The sequence below is a fragment of the Paroedura picta genome, chromosome 7, assembly GCF_049243985.1.
Source record: "Paroedura picta isolate Pp20150507F chromosome 7, Ppicta_v3.0, whole genome shotgun sequence".
Lineage (NCBI taxonomy): Eukaryota > Metazoa > Chordata > Lepidosauria > Squamata > Gekkonidae > Paroedura > Paroedura picta.
The window spans coordinates 74,576,662-74,599,626 of NC_135375.1; the positions used below are offsets into that span (position 1 = coordinate 74,576,662).

Sequence of the window (22,965 nt, forward strand, 5' to 3'; positions counted from 1 at the left end):
CCTCCCGCAGTAAGAAGCTTCCCGGGCCGCAAGCTTGCGGCCTGGGAAGTTTTTTACTGCGGGTGGGGGGCAGGGAGAGGGGGCCGCGGCACGGCGCCATGGCCTTCGCGGCCCGACACCGGGCCGCGGCCCGCGGCCCGCAGGTTGGGGACCACTGCTCTAAACAATTGAACCGGGTATGAACTCATAGATGTGATACTGGTGGCATAGAATGCTCTCTCTGTCACCGTCACCACTATCTCACAGATTTCATGAGCATCATATAAGATGATGTTGTTGCTTCGTCATGGATTTTCCTTTGAACTTGCTCTAGCCATCTAACCTCCTGTTTCCTTTCGCAAAGCTCCTCTTTATACCAAAGAGCTGGCTTAGCTTGAAGGAAGAGAGGGTTTTGGGGAGTGATTGCATTGATGGTGGTCAACATCTGGTTTTACCAGACATCGACATCTCAGCTAGCATACTGCTTGGAGGCTTTGGGCTGTGCAAAGCATTCAGGAAACCATTTGAATTCATAAGTCTCCATGGGTGGGCATAAATATACCTACTGCTTACACAGGGAGGAGTTGGAAGCTTAAGCCGGGTCTTCATAGTGGTCTGTCTATGGCAGGGGTAGTCAAACTGCGGCCCTCCAGATGTCCGTGGACTACAATTCCCAGGAGCCCCTGCCAGCATTCGCCGTGGAATTGTAGTCCACGGACATCTGGAGGGCTGCAGTTTGACTACCCCTGGTCTATGGCATCAAATTATTGGCTATCAGTTCTACTTCTAGCCCTGCACCAAAGTTCAAGTCCAGAGTGTGGCCTGCTTGATAAGTGGGACCAGTAACAGTGAGGGCACCAGCATAGCCATGGATAACACTAGGTCTGGGCCTGAATTGGTGAGCAGCATCTCCGCATGGACATTGAAGTCTCCCAGGATAATAAACCTTGAATACTGCAATATTCAGATGGCCACCACCTCCAGCAGGCCTGGCAGGGCATCTGTCAGTGCATTGGTCGGGTGATACACCAGCCAGATCGCCACACTCTCAACCAAATCCCATCTGAGGCCAACACATTCAATTCCTGGGATCATTGGTGCAAGGAGTGCTCTGAATGGGAAAACCTCCCAGACCAAGATAGCCAACCCTTCTCCATGCCCCAAAGTCTGCAATTGATGGAAGACCGAAAAATCTGGGGGAGCCAGTTCTTTCCAGGCAGCAGTGTTGCCTTCCCTCACCCAGGTTTCAGTCACATATGCCATATCCACCTCATGCTCTGAAAAATAAGATTACAGAGTTGAGGTTGTTGGTTGATATGATGTTGAATAGCATCTATGTTGGAGATGGGTTACAACATTTGGCCTCTCTAACTTTCTTGGGATGGGATGCCGGTTAAAAAGGATGCAAGCCTGACTGTATCTTGCATCCTTTATTTTGTCTAGCTTCCTCTCACTGACATATCTCCTGAACCCCTGGATCATTTGGATCCACAGCCTCTTTTGCCCCTCCCTTACCTCAGTCTCACTCTTATTAGATGTTGCTTATTCTCAGCAAGCCTTGTCCTAACCACCATAATTTCTTGTTCTTTTATTACTTCCTAGACTCCCAGATTACTTACTTACTTTTTTTAAAAATAATTTTATTATTTATTATTATATGAAGCATTTACAGAAAAGTAAAAGAAAAAAAAGCGACCAGCTGATATGGTTTGCCATTCTCTTTTAACATACATATTCAGTTCCCATCACATATTATTCCTAATCTAGAAGTTTTTACCCTTTTTCTTAGTAAAATGATTGTTAATACATATGAGAATATGATCTGTTATAAGAATATTTTCTGTTATTATCTTAAGTGATATAAGGTCAGTCCTCTTCATAAATTGGCCCTGACCTAAGAGTTACTGCTGCCGTCTTGTTAATACATATGAAGTATAGTTTGTCATCCTCTTTTAGCATACATATTGGCATAAATATTCAGTTCCCATCACATATTGATCCTGATCTAGAAGTTATTACCACCTTTCTTAGCAGAATAGTTGTTGATACATATGAGAGTATAATCTATTATAAGAATATATTCTATTATTGTCTTAGATGATATAAAGTCAGTTCCCATCATATATTGGTCCTGTCCTAAAAGTTACTGCTGCTGTCTTCCCCACAGGAAACCAGGAGAATATTCCACTGTTCAACTCATCCTTCAGGTGGTCGCAGAAAATGAAATTGTGTTTTTTTCCATAGTAGAGTATTTCTGATTGTTCTTCTGTCAGGGCCAAAGAAGTCTCTTACTTGATTCTTGCTTGCAGTCACCTTTAAGTAGGCTCTGTATCAATCTTGATCTCTTCCTCTGGTCGCACAGTGATATCTCCTGATAGCTTCCTGCGTGCTGTTGCCTTTGAATAGATTCTTTTTATTTTGCTGATCCAAATCACTTCCTGCTCTGAATAGACTTCCAGGTTTTCGGTGCTTTCCTTCCTTAAATCTGTTTTCCCACGTTCTTCCAAGGTGCTTTGAATTTTTACGTCCCTAGCTCTCTCCCCCTCCTGTTGATTAACTTCCAAACATTGAATTCTCATTTGAAATATTGTTGGCTGAGCTATGTCCTCATCAGCTGCTGTCTCCAGACCGTTGGCTCCGTCCAAAAGCTCCCCCTTAGTCCCACGGATTTCCTTTTCCACCTTATTGACTGCTTTCAGTATCTTTGAGTTTCCTTCGCATAACAAATGGAAAAGCTGTGCCTTAGTTAATTTTTCCATAGTTCTAGGCAGTCACAAACTATAAACAGAAAGTCTTGTGAGGTCTCGCGGGAGCACGAGCGATCCCAAATTATCAGTTTGTCGATCTCCGTATCAAGGCAGCTTCCCCCACTGAACTCTCTCCAACAAAACTTTAAAGTCTCTCTTCTCTTGAGCACTCTCTTTGTTTGGTTAGTGGGTATAATTAGCTGGGAGCCTCTCACTCAACGAAAGAAGGAATTCACTTGTAAATTGGTTGAGGAGGGGGGGGGAAGAGCTTGTGGGGAAAGAAAAGGAAAAGCCAGAAAATTTTCAATCCTTACTGTTGTAAACTTCACCTCCTGTCAGTCTGGTAAAAGATGATCTGGGAGGAATGTAGGGTCAGGTGGTCGTTTCAGGCTTAGAAAGTTATTTACGACAAGGGCGCCATCGTGACCTTGAGCACACGCTGCTGTTGATCCGGAGAGCTCGGTCTCCCTACCTCCCCACGGATCTGTAGGACCCTCAGGATGCCGTTCCCGGTTCCTGGGGCGACCAGCGAGCAGATTTGCGTATCTGCTCAGGTCAGCCAGGTGCGGTTGCTCCTGACCCTCAGCATGGCTTAAGAGCCGGACAGAAGCCCAGCTGTTACGGCGCCATCTTCAGTCGACTCTACTTCCTTACTTTTTAATTTCTTATCTCAGTTTCAATTCCCTTTTCCTATACTACACTATCTAATTTCCTAGCTCGTCTAATTTATATATTCCTTTATCCCTTATTAGTTATCCTGGCCCTCTACAATTAGCTACACTTTTAACTTTCCCTCCCCTGCTAATATGTCCTACACCCCAAAGGATATACTAAGCAATTTTTTCCTATCAAATTCCAATAATTGTGCAGTTTAGAAGCAATTGACAATATGTTATCTAGGTCCCAGTAGATCTCTGATCCCCCGTCAGGAAGTATCTGAGTGTTCCTCATGCCTTCTATCAATAAAACAGTTCAGATTTCTGTCAGCATATCTATCAGCAAGCATAACTATGTAGATATGCTTGCCAATAGCTATGCAGATATTCTTTTGATGTGGTAGCAGTAATGATATAATTTGATGTTTGAATGAAAATAAGGCTTTGCAAGCTCTGGATTGGAAAATTCTAGGAAATTTGGGGGCAGAGCCTAGGAAGGATGACTTTTGGGGTGGGATCTCAGCAGGGTTAAGCCACCAGGTAAACTAATTTTTGATCATTGTAATTTGGAGACCAGTTGTAATTCCAGGAGACATCCAGGCTCTGCCTGATGACTGGAAACCCTTCTTAATTATAAGCAGAGGAAACCTGCTTGCTCCTGTCCTAATCAATCACAAACTCTCATTTTTATTTTTATTATTTTGATTTCTTTCCCACAGCTCTTGGCCAGGCCAGCTCATGATGGACTACAAATAAATTACTGTTTAAACTACAAAAGGCATACTGCTCTAACTAGTTCAAGTATATAAGAATGGGAGATTGTGGGTCAAGGAAGTATGCATTGGGTATATATGATTAAAAAAATGTTGGAATGCTATTTTTCCTTGAATACTATGAAGATGCTGAACATACATTATATTAATTTATTTAAATGTATTCACCTAGTGTGTCCCAGATATTTTCAATCTAATCTTTCTTCCATTACCCATAAACAGGTTTCATACTTTGTCTTGAGAACCAAGAAGACATATTAATCTCCTTAGCACTTCTGCTATCAAGAGGCACAGACTCACTGACTTGCTGACATATTAGATTTCAATTTGCCTCACCCTTCCTGCTAGTAATTCACTGAGGTTATACATGATAATGTTGTCACTTTCAGGATATATATTATTAAACTGAGTTCACTTTCATGTAAACTTCACACTGCAGTAGAGAAGAGTGACAGAGAAGTTGGTACAATATTAGTTTGTATGCATTGCATTAGTATGCTCCAAAGAACTATCTTGTCTGGTCTTGTTTGGAATTTGAGTGTTTAAGGAGACTTAATGAACAATCCTAAACAGACCTATTCAGAATGCAGTCCTGTTTTAATAATGGGGCTGATTCCCAGGAAAGTAGATTTAGGACTGAATCCATAGATGCAGATAGGTTCTTCAGTGCTAAGTGTTTTGGCATAGTGTATGAAAACTGAAGTTTAACAGAATGATGTGTCTTTTGGAGACTTTCTAAGGCCATTAGTAATTTCAGCTTTTGAAGAGGAACACTTTGAATATGTCCTTCTTCCCATACACAGAATTGCTGTTTCAGCTTATCATCAACTGTGGTTTCTATTAATCCTAAAGCAACTTTGGTAACAATAGTTTTATAGGAAAAGTTGCTATTTGGAAGCATTTGGATATTAATACTACAAATTACTGTTAATGCTTGTCTAGAACTAACAACGTGCTAGGCAACGTAAGTAGTCAGACATTTTCTCTTAGTTTCCAATTGTTTGGCATAGTGAATACTTTATGTGCTATGCTTGGAAGAGTGACTTTACATGGATGTGTCTCAGCTCATTAAAATTAGTTGAAGTTTTGCCATTCCATTGCTTTGGTCTTAGCCATGCTAGGTACAAAGGTGTATAATTTTGTTTTGATGCCCTCCCCTTTTTTCTGTTCAGTGAGAGCCACTTTGGCATAGGCAGTGTGAAAAGAAGAAATGGCAGAGTGGTGCTTAACTTGTGCTGAATCACCTCATGTTTCCTTCACGCTCCAGCTGCTTTTCCCTCTAAGAGGTTTCAAATAACCTCACCTGAATCATCTTTTGTTGGAAAAGGCAAGAGAACATCCAGATTTGCTTCCATGCATTTGTAAGTGTTAGGCCTTTCAACATGATATAAATTATGTTGTTGTTGTTAGGTGCGAAGTCATGTCCGACCCATCGCGACCCCATGGACAATGATCCTCCAGACCTTCCTGTCCTCTACCATTCCCCGGAGTCCATTTAAGTTTGCACCTACTGCTTCAGTGACTCCATCCAGCCACCTCATTCTCTGTCGTCCCCTTCTTCTTTTGCCCTCGATCGCTCCCAGCATTAGGCTCTTCTCCAGGGAGTCCTTCCTTCTCATGAGGTGGCCAAAGTATTTGAGTTTCATCCTCAGGATTTGGCATTCTAAGGAGCAGTCAAGGCTGATCTCCTTTAGGACTGACCAGTTTGTTTGCCTTGCAGTCCAAGGAACTTGCAAGAGTCTTCTCCAGCACCAGAGTTCAAAAGCCTCAATTCTTTGACGCTCGGCCTTCCTTATGGTCCACCTTTCGCAGCCATACATTGCAACTGGGAATAGCATAGCCTTGACTAGATGCACTTTTGTTGGCAGGGTGATGTCTCTGCTTTTTAGGATGCTGTCTAGATTTGCCATAGCTTTCCTCCCCAGGAGCAAGAGTCTTTTAATTTCTTTGCTGCAGTCCCCATCTGTAGTGATCTTGGAGCCCAGGAAAATAAAATCTGTCACTATCTCCATTTCTTCCCCATCTATTTGCCAGGAATTGAGAGGGCCATATGCCATGATCTTTGTTTTCTTGATGTTGAGTTTCAGGCCAACTTTTGCACTCTCCTCCTTCACCCGCATCAACAGGCTCTTTAGTTCCTCTTCACTTTCTGCCATTAGAGTGGTATCATTTGCATATCTGAGGTTGTTGATATTCCTGCAGTCTTGATCCCAATTTGTGACTCCTCTAATCCCACCTTTCTCATGATGTGCTCCGCATACAAGTTAAATAGGCAAGGCGACAGTATACAGCCTTGCCGAACTCCTTTCTCAATTTTGAACCAGTCAGTGATTCCATGTTCAGTTCTAACTGTTGCTTCTTGTCCTGCATATAAGTTTCTCAAGAGACAAATAAGATGCTCTGGTATTCCTATCTCTTTAAGAACTTGCCACAATTTGTTGTGCTCCACACAATCAAAGGCTTTAGCATAGTCAATGAAGCAGAAGTAGATGTTCTTCTGGAACTCCCTAGCTTTCTCCATGATCCAGCGTATGTTGGCAGTTTGATCTCTAGTTCCTCTGCCTCTTTGAAATCCTGCCTGTACTTCTGGAAGTTCTCGGTCCATATATTGCTGGAGCCTAGCTTGTAGGATTTTGAGCATAACTTTGCTAGCATGAGAAATGAGTGCAATAGTGCGGTAGCCTGAACATTCTTTGGCATTGCCCTTCTTTGGGATTGGAATGTAAACTGACCTTTTCCAATCCTGTGGCCATTGTTGAGTTTTCCAAATTTGCTGGCATATTGAGTGTAGCACTTTTACTGCATCGTCTTTTAAGATTTTGAATAGTTCAACTGGAATGCTGTCACCACCACTAGCTTTATTGTTGCTTAGACTTCCTAATGCCCATTTGACTTCACATTCCAGGATGTCTGGCTCCAGGTCAGTAACTACCCCATTGTGGTTATCAGGGATGTTAAGCTCGCTCTTGCATAGTTCTTGTGTATAATTTTGCCACCTTTTAAAAATCTCTTTTGCTTCTGTGAGGTCCCTACCATTTTGGTCCTTTATTATACCCATCTTTGCATGAAACGTTCTCTTCATATCTCCAATTTTCTTGAAAAGATCTCTGGTCCTCCCCATTCTATTGTTTTCTTCTATTTGTTTGCACTGTTCATTTAAGAAGGCATTCTTATCTCTTCTAGCTTTTCTCTGGAATTCTGCATTCAGTTGGGTGTATCTTTCTCTTTCTCCCTTGCCTTTCACTTCCCTTCTCTCCTTAGCTATTTGTAAAGCTTCCTCAAATAGCCATTTTGATTTCTTGTATTTCCTTTTCTTTGGGATGGTTTTAGTTGCTACCTCTTGTACAATGTTGCGAACCTTCATCCATAGTTCTTCAGGCATTCTATCAGATCTAATTCTTTAAATCTATTTGTCACCTCTACTGTATATTCGTCGGGAATATGATTTAGTTCATACCTGAGTGGCCTAGTGCTTTTCCCTACTTTCTTCAATTTAAGCCTAAATTTTGCAATAAGAAGCTGATGATCTGAACCACAATCAGCTCCTGGTCTTGTTTTTACTGACTGTATAGAACTTCTCCATCTTTGCTGCAGAGCACCTAGTCAATCTGATTTCTGTGTTGACCGTCTGGTGATGTCCATGTGTAGAGTTGTCTCTTGGGTTGTTAGAAAAGAGTGTTTGCTATGACCATTGTATTCTCTTGACAAAATTCTACCAGCCTGTGCCCTGCTTCATTTTGTACTCCAAGGCCAAACTTGCCTGTTATCCCGGTTATCTTTTGGCTTCCTATTTTAGCATTCCAATCCCCTATGATGATAAGCACATCATTTTTTGGCATTGCTTCTAGATGTTGTTGTAGGGCTTCATAGAACTGGTCAACTTCATCCTCTTCAGCAGCAGTGGTTGGGGCATAGACCTGGATTACTGTGATGTTGAAAGGTTTGCCTTGGATTCGAACTGAGATAATTCTGTCATTTTGGGGATTGTATCCCAAGACTGCTTTTCCTACTCTCTTATTGATTATGGCTACTCCATTTCTTCTGCGATATTCTTGTCCACAGTAGTATACCTGATGGTCATCTGAATTAAATCCACCCATTCCTGTCCATTTTAGTTCACTGATTCCTAAAATGTTGATGTTCAGTCTTGTCATCTCTTGTTTAACCACGTCCAGCTTGCCTTTATTTATGGATCTGACGTTCCAGGTTCTTATGGAATAAAAATCTTTACAACATCGGACTGCTTTTTCGCCACCAGTTACTTCCACAACTGAGCGTCCTTTCGGCTTTGGCCCAGTCACTTCATTCATTCTGGTGCTACTCGTACTAGCCGTCTGCTCATCCCCAGTAGCATATTGGACACCTTCCGACCTGAGGGGCTCATCTTCCAGCGTCATATCATTTTGCCTTTTGAACTTGTCCATTGGGTTTTCATGGCAAAGATACTGGAGTGGTTTGCCATTTCCTTCTCCAGTGGATCACCTTTTGTCAGAGCTCTCAGCTATGACCTGTCCATCTTGGGTAGCCCTACACGGCATAGCTAATAGCTTCACTGAGCTACGCAAGCCCCCTTGCCACAGCAAGGCAGCGATCCTTGAAGGGGGGATATAAATTATATCCTATGTTATTAAAGACACAGCATCACCTCATGCTATTTAACGGGTACAGATCTAAGCAAGGTTGCTTTTTTTTTTTTAAGTCCATTGATTTCAGTGAGCTTAGAAGGGTGTATCTCTGTTTAGGATTGCACTCTAAGTTACTTAAATAATCTAATTGCAAATAGCCTTGCTTGGCTCTTAGGAAAAAATCCAAAAATGATATTTATTTATTACATTTATTATCTCTTGCATTTCTTTAATCATGGAACTCCAAGTGGCATACTTTGTACCCAATACTCACCGGACAGCTTTACTTGCTTAGGTTCAGCAACCATATGCAGTGGTCATGTAATTTTTTTACACTGTTTAATGAAACATCACAGTCACATATTTGTTAGTGTAGTTGACTGATACTAAATTAACTCCTTCCTTCCCAAGTGTTCTCAACCCATTTGTTGATGCAAGTTCAAAGTTGCTCCATGTGCCTAACTGTTCTTATATGTTAATATCATTAAAAGAAATTTCTGCAAGAGAGATGTCTTTAGTTGCCATGCCTAAGAAACCAGGGGGAACAGAGATCTTACCCAAAACGTCAGCAACCCTTCCACATAGCATTGCCAATTCCAGTGTAGGAAATTTTTGGTTCATTGTGTCATATTTCCCTTTTCTCAGATGTAGGATTTTAACCATGGAGGATGCATTTCTAGAAATACTAATTGCCTTGTTTTTTTTGTAGAGGTCCTTCAGTAGAAATTTAGTGGTGAGATCTGACCTGAGAGAATAAAAATGTTCATATTTTTGCAGATTTGAACATAATAGATTTTCAGTTTGTTAATAACTATGTGGTTTCCAAAAGCATAGGCTGAGCAATGAATGAAATCAGACTTTGTTATCTTAACAATCGTATGGAGCACATGTTCATAAATAGAAAAGAAGAAAATATAGATCTGAATTGGATTCCCTGTGAACTTCATAGTAGCAAAATATCCTAAGTGTCAACATTATTATTCATGTGCTTTGCACTCGACAGGTACTTAACATTTGAAACTAAAAGTAATTCAAATAAAACAAGCACAAAAAAAAAAGACTGACATTTTCACTGGTGATATTTTGGTACTCATTATGCCTACAAACTGACACTTGTCATCTGAGTTGTCACTGGGTACATGTAGACTTAAACAATTCAGAAAAAAATAAAGTTTAAGATGCCAGACTTGTATCCCACTGCCGCCAACAAAAATTAGATTTTATAACACATGGTTATGTATGTATGTATGTATGTATGTATGTATGTATGTATGTATGTATGTATGTATGTATGTATGTATGTATGTATGTATGTATGTATGTATGTATGTATGTGATTGCTTGGTAGATTATTTAATTTTTCTACTGTTTTCAATTTCCTTAGGTTGAATTTAAGCAGAAAATATCAAGCATATTAAAGCAGGGGTAGGATGCTGCCAGATTTTTTTGAACTGCATGCAAGTTTGGTTCTGTTTCCAACTGAGACCTGTTCCCTGGGACCCAGGCAGCAATGCTAGGACCAAAAGGCATAAGAAGTAGCACAGCACTCAATCCTTTTTCTTCCTATCACTTCAGTTCCAAGATGTGTGTTTACTCCTCTAAAACATTTGAAAGTTTCTGGCTAAAGCTTGAAGCATAGAAACATCCAGTTAAAGGTCTGAACGCATCTTCCCTTCACTGTTCTTCCTTTTTAATTAATTCCAACATCTGGATGGAATGTTGAGTTAGGCCCCTAGAAAGAGTTACTCCCTTAGCTGCGGTGGACAATGGGAGCTCAGGGAGGGACAGACTCTGCCCCCACTGGGGTATTTGGCAGCCCTGCTGTCTGGTTAAACCTGATGCCACCATGGACCATGCATACACTATCAATTAGGAGCCAGGACAGCCATGCACTACTATGTGCTGGTGATGCCTTAATTCAGTGGTCCGCAACCTTTTTGGTGTTGTGGACCGGTGGGGGGGGAGGGCGATCTGGGTGCCGCGCATTTGTGGCAGCCCCTGTGCAAATGCATATGCGTGGCAAGCCTGCGCATGCGCTCCTGTGCTCCTGGTGGGGCCACAAACACGCATGCACGGACCTGCCGGCGGCTGCACTTCCCCCTCCCCCCCCGCAGAAAGAAGCATGCTGGGCCACAAGCTAATCGGGCGCTTTGGCAGCCGATTTGCTCACAGCCTGGCGAGTTTCACAGTGCAGGGGGGCAGGGAGAGTGAGCCGCGGCCCGGTGCCCGGTGGTTGGGGACCACTGCCTTAATTGAGCACATTTGCATTGCCTATTCCTTTGCCTTGGCCATAGAATCATAGGGGCTTTACGCACCGGGATCTTTGTTGCAAATTGGTCACTGAATGAAAAATCGCCATTTAAAGTAGTGGAATTCGTCGTTATGCATACCTGCCTTTGTGGTGGAATCCAGTTGCGTTTTGTAGCGTTTCCCACAGGCTTCCGGTCTCGGCAGAAATCGCTAGAAAGGAAGCGCTATTGCCGAGCTGTCCCGCCCCTGGCCGTCAAGCAGCCAATGGGTAGCCGTTAGCATGCTCCCAAACAGCCCCTTTCCCTTTAAGAAAGGTTAAAAAAAAAAAAACAGACCCATAGCAACGAATCTGGGTAGATTCGTTGCAACGGAGAGACCCATCCAGCTGCCTTGTGTGTTTGAGCTGTCGTTTGATCGTTTGATCGTTGCCACGCTGCCTCCGAGTGAAAAAAAAAAATCCCCCCCCCCTCTCACGGGCCCGATTTTCGGCTGAATGAATGTGTAAAAATTAATGGGAAAATACATCAGCAAACGGGCTTTTCTGTGGTTTGTGCTTAGTGACTAAAGGGGAAGGACTGAAGCCAGGGAATCCTCTAAACAGAAAGAGGCTCGCTGGTGCGTTTATCCCCGCTCGCTCGGAGAAAAAAAATGGCGATCGCTTCGCCGGAAGTTTGGAGGACAGGCTCAGGAGGAGGGACTTTGAAGAAACCGCAACAATGTTAACGCACAGGTCTTTTTCGCTAGTGTTGCAGATTGGTTGCAAGAGTGTAGCGCTTTCCGGAGGGTGAATCCACTTTTTGGGATTCCCCTGAAAGCGCTACAAGGAAGCGCTTTTTGCAGATTGGTTTCAGGTGTGTGGCAGATTGTCGACGACGTCGTGCGTTATGGCAAATCAATAGCGTTTTCAATTAGCAACCATTGTGCGATTTTGAAGGCGTGCAAAAAGCCCCATAGAGTTGGAAGCGGCCGTACAGGCTGTCTAGTCCAACCCCCTGCTCAACGCAGGATCAGCCCAAAGCATTCTACAGCATCCAAGAAAAATGTGTATCCAACCTTTGCTTAGGCAGCCTATTCCACTGCTGAGCTACTCTGACTGTGAATTCCCCCCCCTGATATCTAGCCCAGTGGTCCCCAACCTTTTTATCACCGGGATCACTCAATGCCGGGGACCACTCAATGCCTTTTACTGAGGCCCGGTGGGGGGGGTAGTTTACTCCTCTACTCTCAACCACTGCCCTAACGCTCTCTGATCTCTATGGTAATGTTTAAATATCCCTTCAAAATAAGATACAGACACGGCACAACAATGAACATAAGGAACATTTTATTTTCATGGAAATTTTAACTCATGACAATGCCAAATCAATGGGAACCCTGAGCTTGTTTCTCTGCAATGAGATAGACCCATCTGGGACTGATGGGAGACAATGACACCCGAAGTGTGTTGTAAAGGGCCGGGGGGGATGAAGTAAAGGGCCGGGGGGGGAGAAGGCGTCCTTCCGGGCCCACCTCCAATTAGTCGAAGGTCCACATGTTGTCCGTGGCCCACAGGTTGGGTATCGCTAATCTAGCCCATCCTCCCAACTCCCCTTACCCCAAGAACAATCCAGACCTTGCCATTGTGCTTTCCTGAGACAAACAAGGAGCGTGGGGGACCTGCTTGCTCCCTCAGACTGTTTAGTGGTGTTTAGTGGTAGGGCTTGCAAGTTCTGCGTTGAGAAGTTTGGGGGCAGGGACCGCAAAGGAGTAAAATGCCATAGAGACCACTCTCCAAAGCAGCCATTTTCTGCAAGGGACTGATCTATGTAGCCTCATTTAGGGATTAGCAATCCTAGGCCTGTATACGAGGGGCTTCAATTCTATGTGTGTATTGGTTGCAGCCATCCAGATGTTCATGTTCTCCATCTGTAAGTTTTCTTCATGTTCTCCATCTGTAAGTTTTCTCTCTCAGTTGGAAGCAATAGCTTTGTTACTGAAGATACCAGAGTCTCCTGTGTGCTGGTTATTAAGTATAACTGAATGGTAGTCTGATAGGTAAGGGTATCCCTTGGGTTGCTAACATCCAGGTAAGGCCTGGTGTTCTCCTGGAATTACAACTGTTTTGAAAGGAAGGGATTTTATGGAATCACATTCCTGCTGAGCTACCTTCCCTTCCTGAAATTATCCCTCCTCATCTCCAGAACAGCATTTTTAAAATACTGTACTTGTGCAAAACGACACTGGGATTTTCAATATGCTGAATAATGCAGCATTATGCACATAAGCAAATCTAACAACATTTTATTGGGAAAGAAGCAGTGGAGTAAAATTTATGACTGCTTAGGCCATAAGACTGTAGGGCTGTGCAAACATTATAACTTTTTAAATTGGTAATATCACATCTTGTATGTATCCAAAATATAAACACACTGAGAAAAGACTTGTAAAAGAAGTGATGCAGACCTTACTAAAAATAGTGTCTGAATTTATAGAACACACTAGAAGGTATGCGCTATTTTACACTACTGCATATCAATATTGTACTACTGTACATACAAAGACATATTTATATATATCATACATTAGTTGACAATGCATTGATATATTTTTATATTGAAAAGGTTTGAGACGCTTGGTGCTTGTGGGTTTGTGTATTGGTATGATATTGTATTGTTATAGGGAGTTGCTCCAAGTGAAATCTGAGAAATGTGAATGAAGGATTGAGAAACCTTGCTGAAGAAGTCCTAGAGGACCAAATAAGTAGTTTAAATTCATATACTTGTTTTTTTCAAGCTTTCTACTACATCTTAACTTCAAGCAATTCATGTGATTTACAATTCTCTAACCTTAATTGTTTACAACATAATTTTGTGTATGCCACGGTGTCACGACAGAGATCAGGATCTGTAACTTAATCCATTGTCAATTAACGTATGATATTTGGAAATTTGACTTTGTATGTAAAGTAGTACAACAATATTGATATGCAGTAGTGTAAAATAGTGTATACCTTCTAGTGTGCTCTATAAATTCAGACATTAAGTAGGTCTGCATTACTACTTTTATGAGCATTCTCACATTGTATTCATATTTTATATATGCTTACTACAATGTGATCCATATTTCTTTTGAAACTATCTTACATGCAGCATTGACTACATACACAGTATGCATCACATAGTTAAGACTACACTGTCACATTAGATTGTGGGTTATCAAGAGCTGATCTCACAAATCAAAATGCACAATAATACCACTTTTCATAGCTGAACTGACACAGGGTTTTTTCCCTATATAGCAAACATAAAAGTACCAGTGTATAAAAACCTGTAAACTGAAATATGCATTGACTTCAAAGGGAATAGCATATACTCAGTGTGAAGAGTGCAAGCTGTTAATAACAGTGACTTCAATTTTGCATTGTTATGTGCTTCTAAGTAAAGGCTGAGAGTAGTTTTGTTTCATTACCATATTCTTACATTTTGATAGTGAAGGCATTCAAAATGTGGTGTTATCCATATTTGTTTACTTCTATAGGTTTGAGGCAAATCTCAAATAGCTTCTTCAAGTTAAGAGTGAAAATATCTACAGATCTATCTTTTTCATGAATAGTGTGTATTTTACACTGCATTTATAGATCTGCATTTACAGATAGCAAACTAAGTTACAAATTGAAATGTAGTAATTTAGAAAGAAAATACAGCAATTTCTGATAGCGTTCATGTTGAATACTTGCACCAAGGAATTTCTGTAATGGAAGTAGCATTCCCTGAAAATAATAATTGGTTAGATTCATAGGGTTTTTAAAAGCATCTGATGGTTTTAAGCAGATATAAATATACATCTGCCATGCATAGTCTATTCCTATTTATCTGTGCTGAGGAATAAGACCTTGTCCTATAGGGTCAATGACTTCTACTCTGATTACTTGTACATGGAATTGCTGACCTGGAGTTTGGTATTTATACTTTTGAGAAGTTTTTAGAACTTCTTAAATGAAATGTGGCTCTATTTATTGTACGGTTCCATCACATTTTAAGATGAGGGGCATTATTCAACTGACACAGTGGAATTGAATAAATGTTTAGGTAGAAGTGAGTAAATTTAGTGGGATTTATTCCATTATATAAAATTTTAACAACCCTTAATTTCAATGAGTAGTTTTACACGTTGAACTCGCACTCATTGAAATCAGTAAAACTGCTTAACTTTGGCTAGATCATGCCCATCATATATGTTCAATATCTTTATTATATGTATATGTTTTATTAGCTTCATCTAGACTTGTGGTTGGTTAATGGTAGTTGTAAATTCTTCTATATTTTCTCTATGTAATTTTAGGTATGCTATCCCTCCAGAACATGGAAAGCGACTTGAACGGCTAGCGCAAGGTAAGCCTTTTTAAAACTCAGACACACACTTTTGTATAGCAAAGATATACTTTTCAGTGTACCCTTATTTTGGGAAACTGTTCTACGTTTAATGGTGTATTTACAGTTTTAAAAGTGCTAACTTTCCTGTATGTGTTTGATTGCTTAGAATATGGTAGCTGAATACATGGAAATGTTATAATATTGATTATATTTTATATCTATTGTATTGCAGGTAATTTCTGTTTAAATTTGAATTTAGTGCAAAGATTGGGAACTCTTTAAATACCATAGTTATTATTAACTAAGCTGCTTCTGGATTCTTACCATAGCCATGCTCTTTTTGTGAGCAGACAGATATAAATATTGCATTTATGGGCATACTTCATGTTATCCTGTAGCTAAGTATACTGAAGCTCCAGTAGCCTTTTCTATGTTGCAGTCACTGTCAAGGATGGGCTATTTGCACCTGAGTAGGGAAGGGACAGCTTCATCCTTTCTTTGAGTGTGACTTTTCCTTGGAAATTTGCTTCAACCAGTATTCTCTCACCTCATTTACTTCAGGTGTACAGGTCACATGACTGACATGCAGAGCATGAATGGAGATAGTAGAATGGGAAGCATTAGAGTAGAAGTATACTAGCTTCATCACAATAAATGGTGTTTCCTGATAGTTAAGCATGACTATTCCATTATAGTGCGATTCATACTACTATAGTCCTGTAACCATGATGTCTAAAGAATAAGACATGAAGAAAATATGTTCACAGCACCTTTTATATATAGATTTTATTATTCTGACTGCAGCTCAGAGAGCCTGTTCTCGCTTGTATACCAGATTTTCCCTTATGCCATTTCCTTTATGCCATTTCTGAGATCTCTTGATGTTTAATAATGGCTTGCTAATTGGTGTACTGGCCCTTTTGCAAAGCTTGCAGCATATAGTTTTCCATAACTCTTTAATCTGTATGTTTTTAAATGAAAGCATTGTATTAACAATACCCACTATAATTGTTACTTTGACTTTTGCATGACTTTCTCACATTAAGTACTGTCTTCCTATTTAAGTATTAAAACAAGGTGTTAAATTCTATTAATGCTTAAGTAAAAATCCTGCCATTCTTCTTCTTCTTCTTCTTCTTCTTCTTCTTCTTCTTCTTCTTCTTCTTCTTCTTTGCATTTTTTGGGGGGACACTCTCCTGTTATGCTACTAACAGTAAGAGAATGAGGTGTATGTGATTTTTATTCTGTAGTCACTGTCCATAAAAATCACAATGGAACTTTTAAAACAAGCTGTTTTAAAATGATGAAAATGTCATGACAGCCTCACAGCTACAATTTGCATAATCAGCAAAGGTTAATAAACTTGCAGAGTGAATAGATTTCAGGCTTAATTACATATTTATATTAAAACTGTTGTGCAGAATTGCAGCATCTAAAAAAAAAAAAAGCTGTAAGATGCAGGAAGGTTGGTCCTGCTTACCAGATGCCTACTGAATTAATTGAATTTCCCTAAATAATTAAAATGCTAAAATAATGCAGTAAATGTGGTGAAGCATTGCAGGTTATCTAGGTCAAGTCAGTACTTGATACATAAAATTAAAGGAAGGCTAGGATTTTTTCCATTATCTTGTCTGCCCATCATAATTATCACATTGCCTTTTATGCATGAATGCTTTCATCTTTGGAATCCATTGAAAACTTGATTGACTATGGCACCTACAAATATTTTATCTGAAAGACATTAGACTTGCATCTAATAAAGGCAGCAGTTTGATTTTGCCCTTCAGGTGCTTTCTCATTTATGTAGTTCTTTCAATTTTATGTAGATACAAATGTAATAAAAATCTCTAGTGAGTTGTTATTGCAATTTTGTTATGGAGCTCTGGAATGCAACAGAATTCTTAAGGTATTGGATGACAGTCTATTGTTGCTCTTTCTTGTTTTTTCTAAACAATGGAATATTTTTTCAGGATTCTTAACTAAATCCTTTAATGCTATGGTCAATTTTCAAAGAGATACCTTTTGACATGAGCAATTATGTTCAGCAAATTTGCAAGTGAAGCATAGTTGATAATCTCTATTGAGTATAGTTAGTGAATAATAATTTAGAAACCTTACTTGACTGTAGATATGTCAGTTTGTTCCATAAAAGACATTTTGTACATTATATTTTGAGGCTAAGGATACTGTTTCTTGTTTATATTGGCCTATATTAACATATGTTATACTGATAGGATTTTTAAATAAAGAAGAGTTTTCACTATCTGAAGGAGTCTCAAAGTGGCTTATAATTGCCTTCCCCTTTCTCTTCCCACGATAGACACATTGAGGTAGGTAACTGAGAGCCCTGACAGAACTGCTCTGTGAGAACAGCTCTAACAAGACTGTAACTAGCCCAAGGTTACCCAGCTGAATGCATGTCCAGGAGTTGGGAATCAAATGTAGCTCTCCAGGTTAGAAGCTGCCACTCTTAACCACTACACAAAGCTGACTGTGTGATGTGAAATAACACACTGGGCTGGGTTGGTCTATATGTCAAAACAATTTCCTTCTGGACCTTCTTTTTGTCGACAGGAGAAGGAGCCATGAATGTCTCATAGTGCACTCAGGTCTAGCATGCAGGTGTCACCCTCCAGGCAGGAGATGTTGGGAACAAACAGGAATTACAGCTCATCTTCACACAGAGCAGTTCCCATCACCTCTCCAGAGCTGCAGGAGGCTGGCTACCCCAGCAATGTGAATATCCAGTGTCCGGGCAGTAACTGGTTTGCTACTTCCTCCATTATAAAGCGCGAGTACAAGAATCTCATAAAGTGGATTCACTAACCTATTTAGCGTGAGCTCCCAGAGAGCAACTAGCAGGCAACCAATAGAGGGAAGGTATGGAGGCTCAAACGCACTAAAGTCGCCTGTCTTGTCCTGCCCTCGTACCTGCTTCCCTCTCCTTTGTTCCTGGGGACGGGAATTTCTTTTTTAAAATGGCTAACTTTCTGGAGCAACTAATAGGTGGACAAGTGTGCTGGTGATGCCAGAAATTGTAACACAGAATTGAAACACAAAGCATGCTTTCTCTCTGCCCCTCCCCCCCAAAATCAGGAACGAAATTAATTTTTAAACATATCAAGGGACTCGTGATCCCATAAGGGGTGGCGTTCAAAAAGCACTATGCACCTACCATTTTATGGGCCTTTTCGCACGGGGATCTTTGTTGCAAATTGTTTGCGGAATGAAAAATCGCCATTTAAAATAGTGGAATTCGTCGTTATGCATACCTGCCTTTGTAGTGGAATCAGTTGCGTTTTTTAGCGTTTCCCACAGGCTTCCGGTCTCGGCAGAAATCGCTAGAAAGGAAGCGCTATTGCCAAGCTCGTCCCGCCCCTGGCCGTCAAGCAGCCAATGGGCAGCCGTTAGCATGCTCCCAAACAGCCCCTTTCCCTTTAAGAAAGGTTTAAAAAAAAAAAAACAGACCCATAGCAACGAATCTAGGTAGATTCGTTGCAACGGAGAGACCCATCCAGCTGCCTAATGTGAGCTGTCGTTTGATTGTATGATCGTTGGCACGCTGCCTCGAGTGATAAACCCCCCCCCCCTCTCACAGGCCCGATTTTCGGCTGAATTAATGTGTAAAAAATAAAGGGACTTTATTTCAGCAAACGGGCTTTTATGTGGTTTGTGCTTAGTGACTAAAGGTGAAGGACTGAAGCCAGGGAAGCTTCTAAACAGAAAGAGGCTCGCTGGTGCGTTTATCCCCGCTCGCTCGGAGAAAAAAAAATGGCGATCGCTTCGCCGGAAGTTTGGAGGACAGGCTCAGGAGGAGGGACTTTGAAGAACCCGCAACAATGGTAACGCACAGGTCTTTAGCGCTATTGTTGCAGATTGGTTGCAGGAGTGTATCGCTATCCAGAGGGTGAATCCACTTTTCTGGATTCCCCTGAAAGCGCTACAACGAAGCGCTTTTTGCGGGTCGGTTTCAGGATTGTTGCAGATTGTCTACGACGTCGTGGGTTATGGCAAATTAGTAGCGTTTCCAATTAGCAACCATTGTGCTATTTTGAAGCCGTGCGAAATGGCCCTATGCATAGGCATTTCAACGGAGAAGTATGAATTAAAAGAAAATTAGCAGGTATCACGAGACTTTTAAAACATGGAGAAAGGGGATTGTTTGTCTGGATTGATTGACAGGCAGAAGTGTGACATGTATAAGGTGCGTGGCTCTCTTCCGCCATTTCCAGCAGCAAATGTGGAAGGTAAGATGTGTGAAAAGAAGGCAGACAAAGGCAAGACAGCAAAAAGGTGAGGAAGGGCTGGGAGGCATGATAAATTCTAGCGCTTTACCATTCACCTGGTGTAATGCTGTTCTTACTGATGTGTGGAAATCGCTTGGGTCTCAGCCTCCAGGTGAGAACTGGAAACTTACTGAAATAACACCACAGAGCTGACCTGAGTTCCCCTGGAGAGGAGGAGATGCCTTTTACTGGCAAGGTCTGTATGGAGAGGGAACCTCATAGCACATTAGGAGTCTCAAGGGATGCCAGCCTCCAGGTGGTACCTAGAGCCCCACTGAAATTACACCACAGTAGAAAGAGATCACTTCCCCTGGAGAGGAGGGGATGCCTATTTAATGTTTGCTGGCTGTGCCTGCTACTGTGCTGGACCTTGGAGGCTCTGTCTTCATTCTAGAGAAGACTCTCCTTTTTCTTCTTTTCTTATCACTTTTGTTTCAGCTTTTTATTTTTAAACTCACTTTCAGTTACTCTTTGGGTTTCTGTGGGTGGATAGGGGTGCTTCGGGGGGCTTGGGATTCTCTGCCCCCCCATATTCTTTTTTTCCTTTTGTATTTGAGGTGGTGGGTTCTGCCTGTTTAATCCGTTGTTGTTGGTTGCTTGGGGGTTGTTGTTTTCTGGGTGGGCTGCTGTTCTGCTTTGCTGTTGGCTGCTGGGGTGGGCACTGCTGGTTTCCTTGGGTGCTGTCACTGTTGTTTAAACTTTGATCTGTTCTGTTTCTTGGGTTGCTTGGGGGCTGATGTTTTCTGTAATCTGGAGACCTGGGTTTGATTCTCCACCAGTGTTCAATGTACAGTCAGGTGGGTGACCTTGTCTAATTCTTATCAGAGTTGTTCTCACAGAGCAGTTCTATTAGAGCTTTCTCATCCCCACCAGGGTGTCTGGCGGGGGAGAAGAAGAGAAGGCAATTGTAAGCTGTTTTGAGACTCCTTTGGGTAGTTATAAGCAGGGTATAAAACCACCTTTTCTTCCTCTTAACTGTTCTTTTTTTGTGGCGGGGGAGGATGGAAGGGAGAGCCTGTGATGATGGAAGCACTTAGGTCACTCTGAGCTCCTCCACTGGGGCAATGAAGGTTGGTGCATGCACTGATCCTGCTGAGAGAGGAGGAGGAAGGTGTCCAGGTGACATATCCTCCCTTTGCTTTCTGGGGCTTGCCTGGGGCAAATGGATTGTCTTTTTGTGCACCAGCCATTGCGATGGGCTGGTTGGGCAGTATGCCTCTGTGCTGTTGGTATCTGTGTAGCCATATGGATAGGCCTTGCTAGCGTGATGATGTGTCTGTCCGGTTTCTTCTCTATTTTAGGTTTGAGATTTGGACCCTGGCATCTCTTGAGACTCCTAGAGTGCTACCAGGCTTCTCCCTCCACCTTGCCAGTAAACAGGCATCCTCTCCTCTCTCTCTCTCTCTGCTGTGGTGTGATTTCACTGGGTCTCCTGGTGCCACCTGGAGGCTGGAACGCAGCATTGTGGGGGAAACCAGTCACAGCTCCCTCCTGCAGCTCTGGCATGCTTCCCTTTTCTCCAGGAGAGGTGATGGGAACTGCTCTGTGTGAAGATGAGCTGTAATTCATGTTTATTCCCATCATCTCCTGCCTGGAGGGTGACACCTACATGCTAGACCTGAGTGAGAGACTTCGCTGGAATGTTAAAAGTTCAAGTTTGCATTAAAATCAATGGCAATTTTCACTTTCCATATTCTCTGCGGCTGGGGGAGGGTTTGTGTTAGAGGTTTGTGTTAGAGGCTCCAAACTTTTGGTGTAGCTTCAGGATCCTCTTCTTTTATGACCCCCCCGGGTTTCAAGAAAATTGGACCAGGAGGTCCAATTCTAGTGTACCCAAAAAAGATGTCACCTTCTGGCCCCATCATATCCTATGCAGCTAAGACTGAAGCAGAGAATCTTTTCCCCATCATAGAATAGAATAGTAAAATCAGATCTTAAACCATCCAAAGCAAAGAACTATGTCATTTAAGTAATTAAAACAAAAGCTAAAATACACACTAAAATACACGCTAAAATAAATTCATATAAACATTTATTAGTCCCCTTTCTCCATTGCAGAATTCAAGAGGCTTACAATATAGGTAAATCATTATAAAAACATAAGAAAAACAACAATGATAAACCCCTAAAAATCAGGTTAAAAAACCCGTTCAGGACTACCAATAATAAAAGTGAAATCAGTCAAAATGCAGTCCTAAATAAACTGTTTTCAACTACTTCCTGAAGATCAACAATGAAAGGGCTGGACACAACTCCCTAGGAACGTTGTTCTGTAATTGTGGGGCTGCCAAACGAACATCTTTAATTGGTGGGATGGTCAGGAGGGCATCTCCCTGATTTTAATTCCTGGGCAGGAACATATGGGAGAAAATGGTCTTTGAAATACCCCAGTTCCAAGCCATATAAGGACAAAACCAACACACTTAATTGGATTCAGAAGTGGATCAATGGTCAGTATAATTGCTGAAAGTTTATAATGTACCCCCCTCCCAGATCACCAGCAAGATCCAGTTTATTTTCATACTTTGGTTTTCTGTTCATTCCCTGGTCGTTTTGTTTCTGGTGATGCCCTGTCCTTTGAGGTGCTATCTCTGCATATTATGACTGGAGCCTACAGTCCTCAGTTGCTTGTTAGCAATGAGGTGCCATCATTCTTTAAAACATGTAGGATCAAAGCCTGTGTTCTGTAGGAAAGGATTTGGCAGGCAACATGTATGTTTGTTGGAGAAGGGGAAAGATGCCTATATTTTAGCAACCCATTCTCATACTGATGTACTCCCTCCTTGGACTTTTATTTATTTTTATTTTATTTATTATTGCACTTACATACCGCTATAATAAAACACTTTGTACCTTCTGCTATGAAATGTCTCCGCTTGTTTTCTGCCCCATGGAAGAGCATGCCAAGTTTGTTGACAGTGTTGAGGACATATAATATTATGAGTTAGCCCTGACCAGTAGTCTAACCACTGGTCTTATCTAACCACTGGTTAGACTACACTAGCTGCAGGTTCCAAACACTCTACAAGGGTAGGTCCAAATAGAGCGCATTGCAATAGTCTGGTCTTGACATAATTAGGGCATAAATATGATTGACCCAGGGATGGACGCTGTTGATGCACCAGATGGAGCTGCGCAAATGCATACCAAGTCAGCAGCCACATGGTTTTCTAAGGTGACCACTGTGTCAAAGAGCACTCCCAAGCTGTGAACCTGCCTTTTCATTGGAAATAGAACTCCATCCAAGAGAGGGGAGAACTGAAGTTGCTGGCCTACTTTTCTACCAATCCAGCAAAC

At 41.6% G+C, this 22,965-nt stretch overlaps 1 protein-coding gene across 9 annotated transcripts in view; it reads left to right on the top strand.

Moving 5' to 3' along the window:
- Positions 1–22,965, top strand: part of KDM4C (lysine demethylase 4C) — a 259,002-nt gene that overhangs the window by 35,879 nt on the left and 200,158 nt on the right. For all 9 annotated transcript variants that reach the window (XR_013232575.1, XM_077344954.1, XM_077344951.1 and 6 more), the window contains exon 6: positions 15,351–15,400. Coding sequence is in view for 8 of the 9 variants with exons in the window: in XM_077344954.1 (XP_077201069.1) it covers positions 15,351–15,400 (50 nt within the window). In the remaining variant the exon portion in view is untranslated. The remainder of the gene's footprint in view (positions 1–15,350; positions 15,401–22,965) is intronic.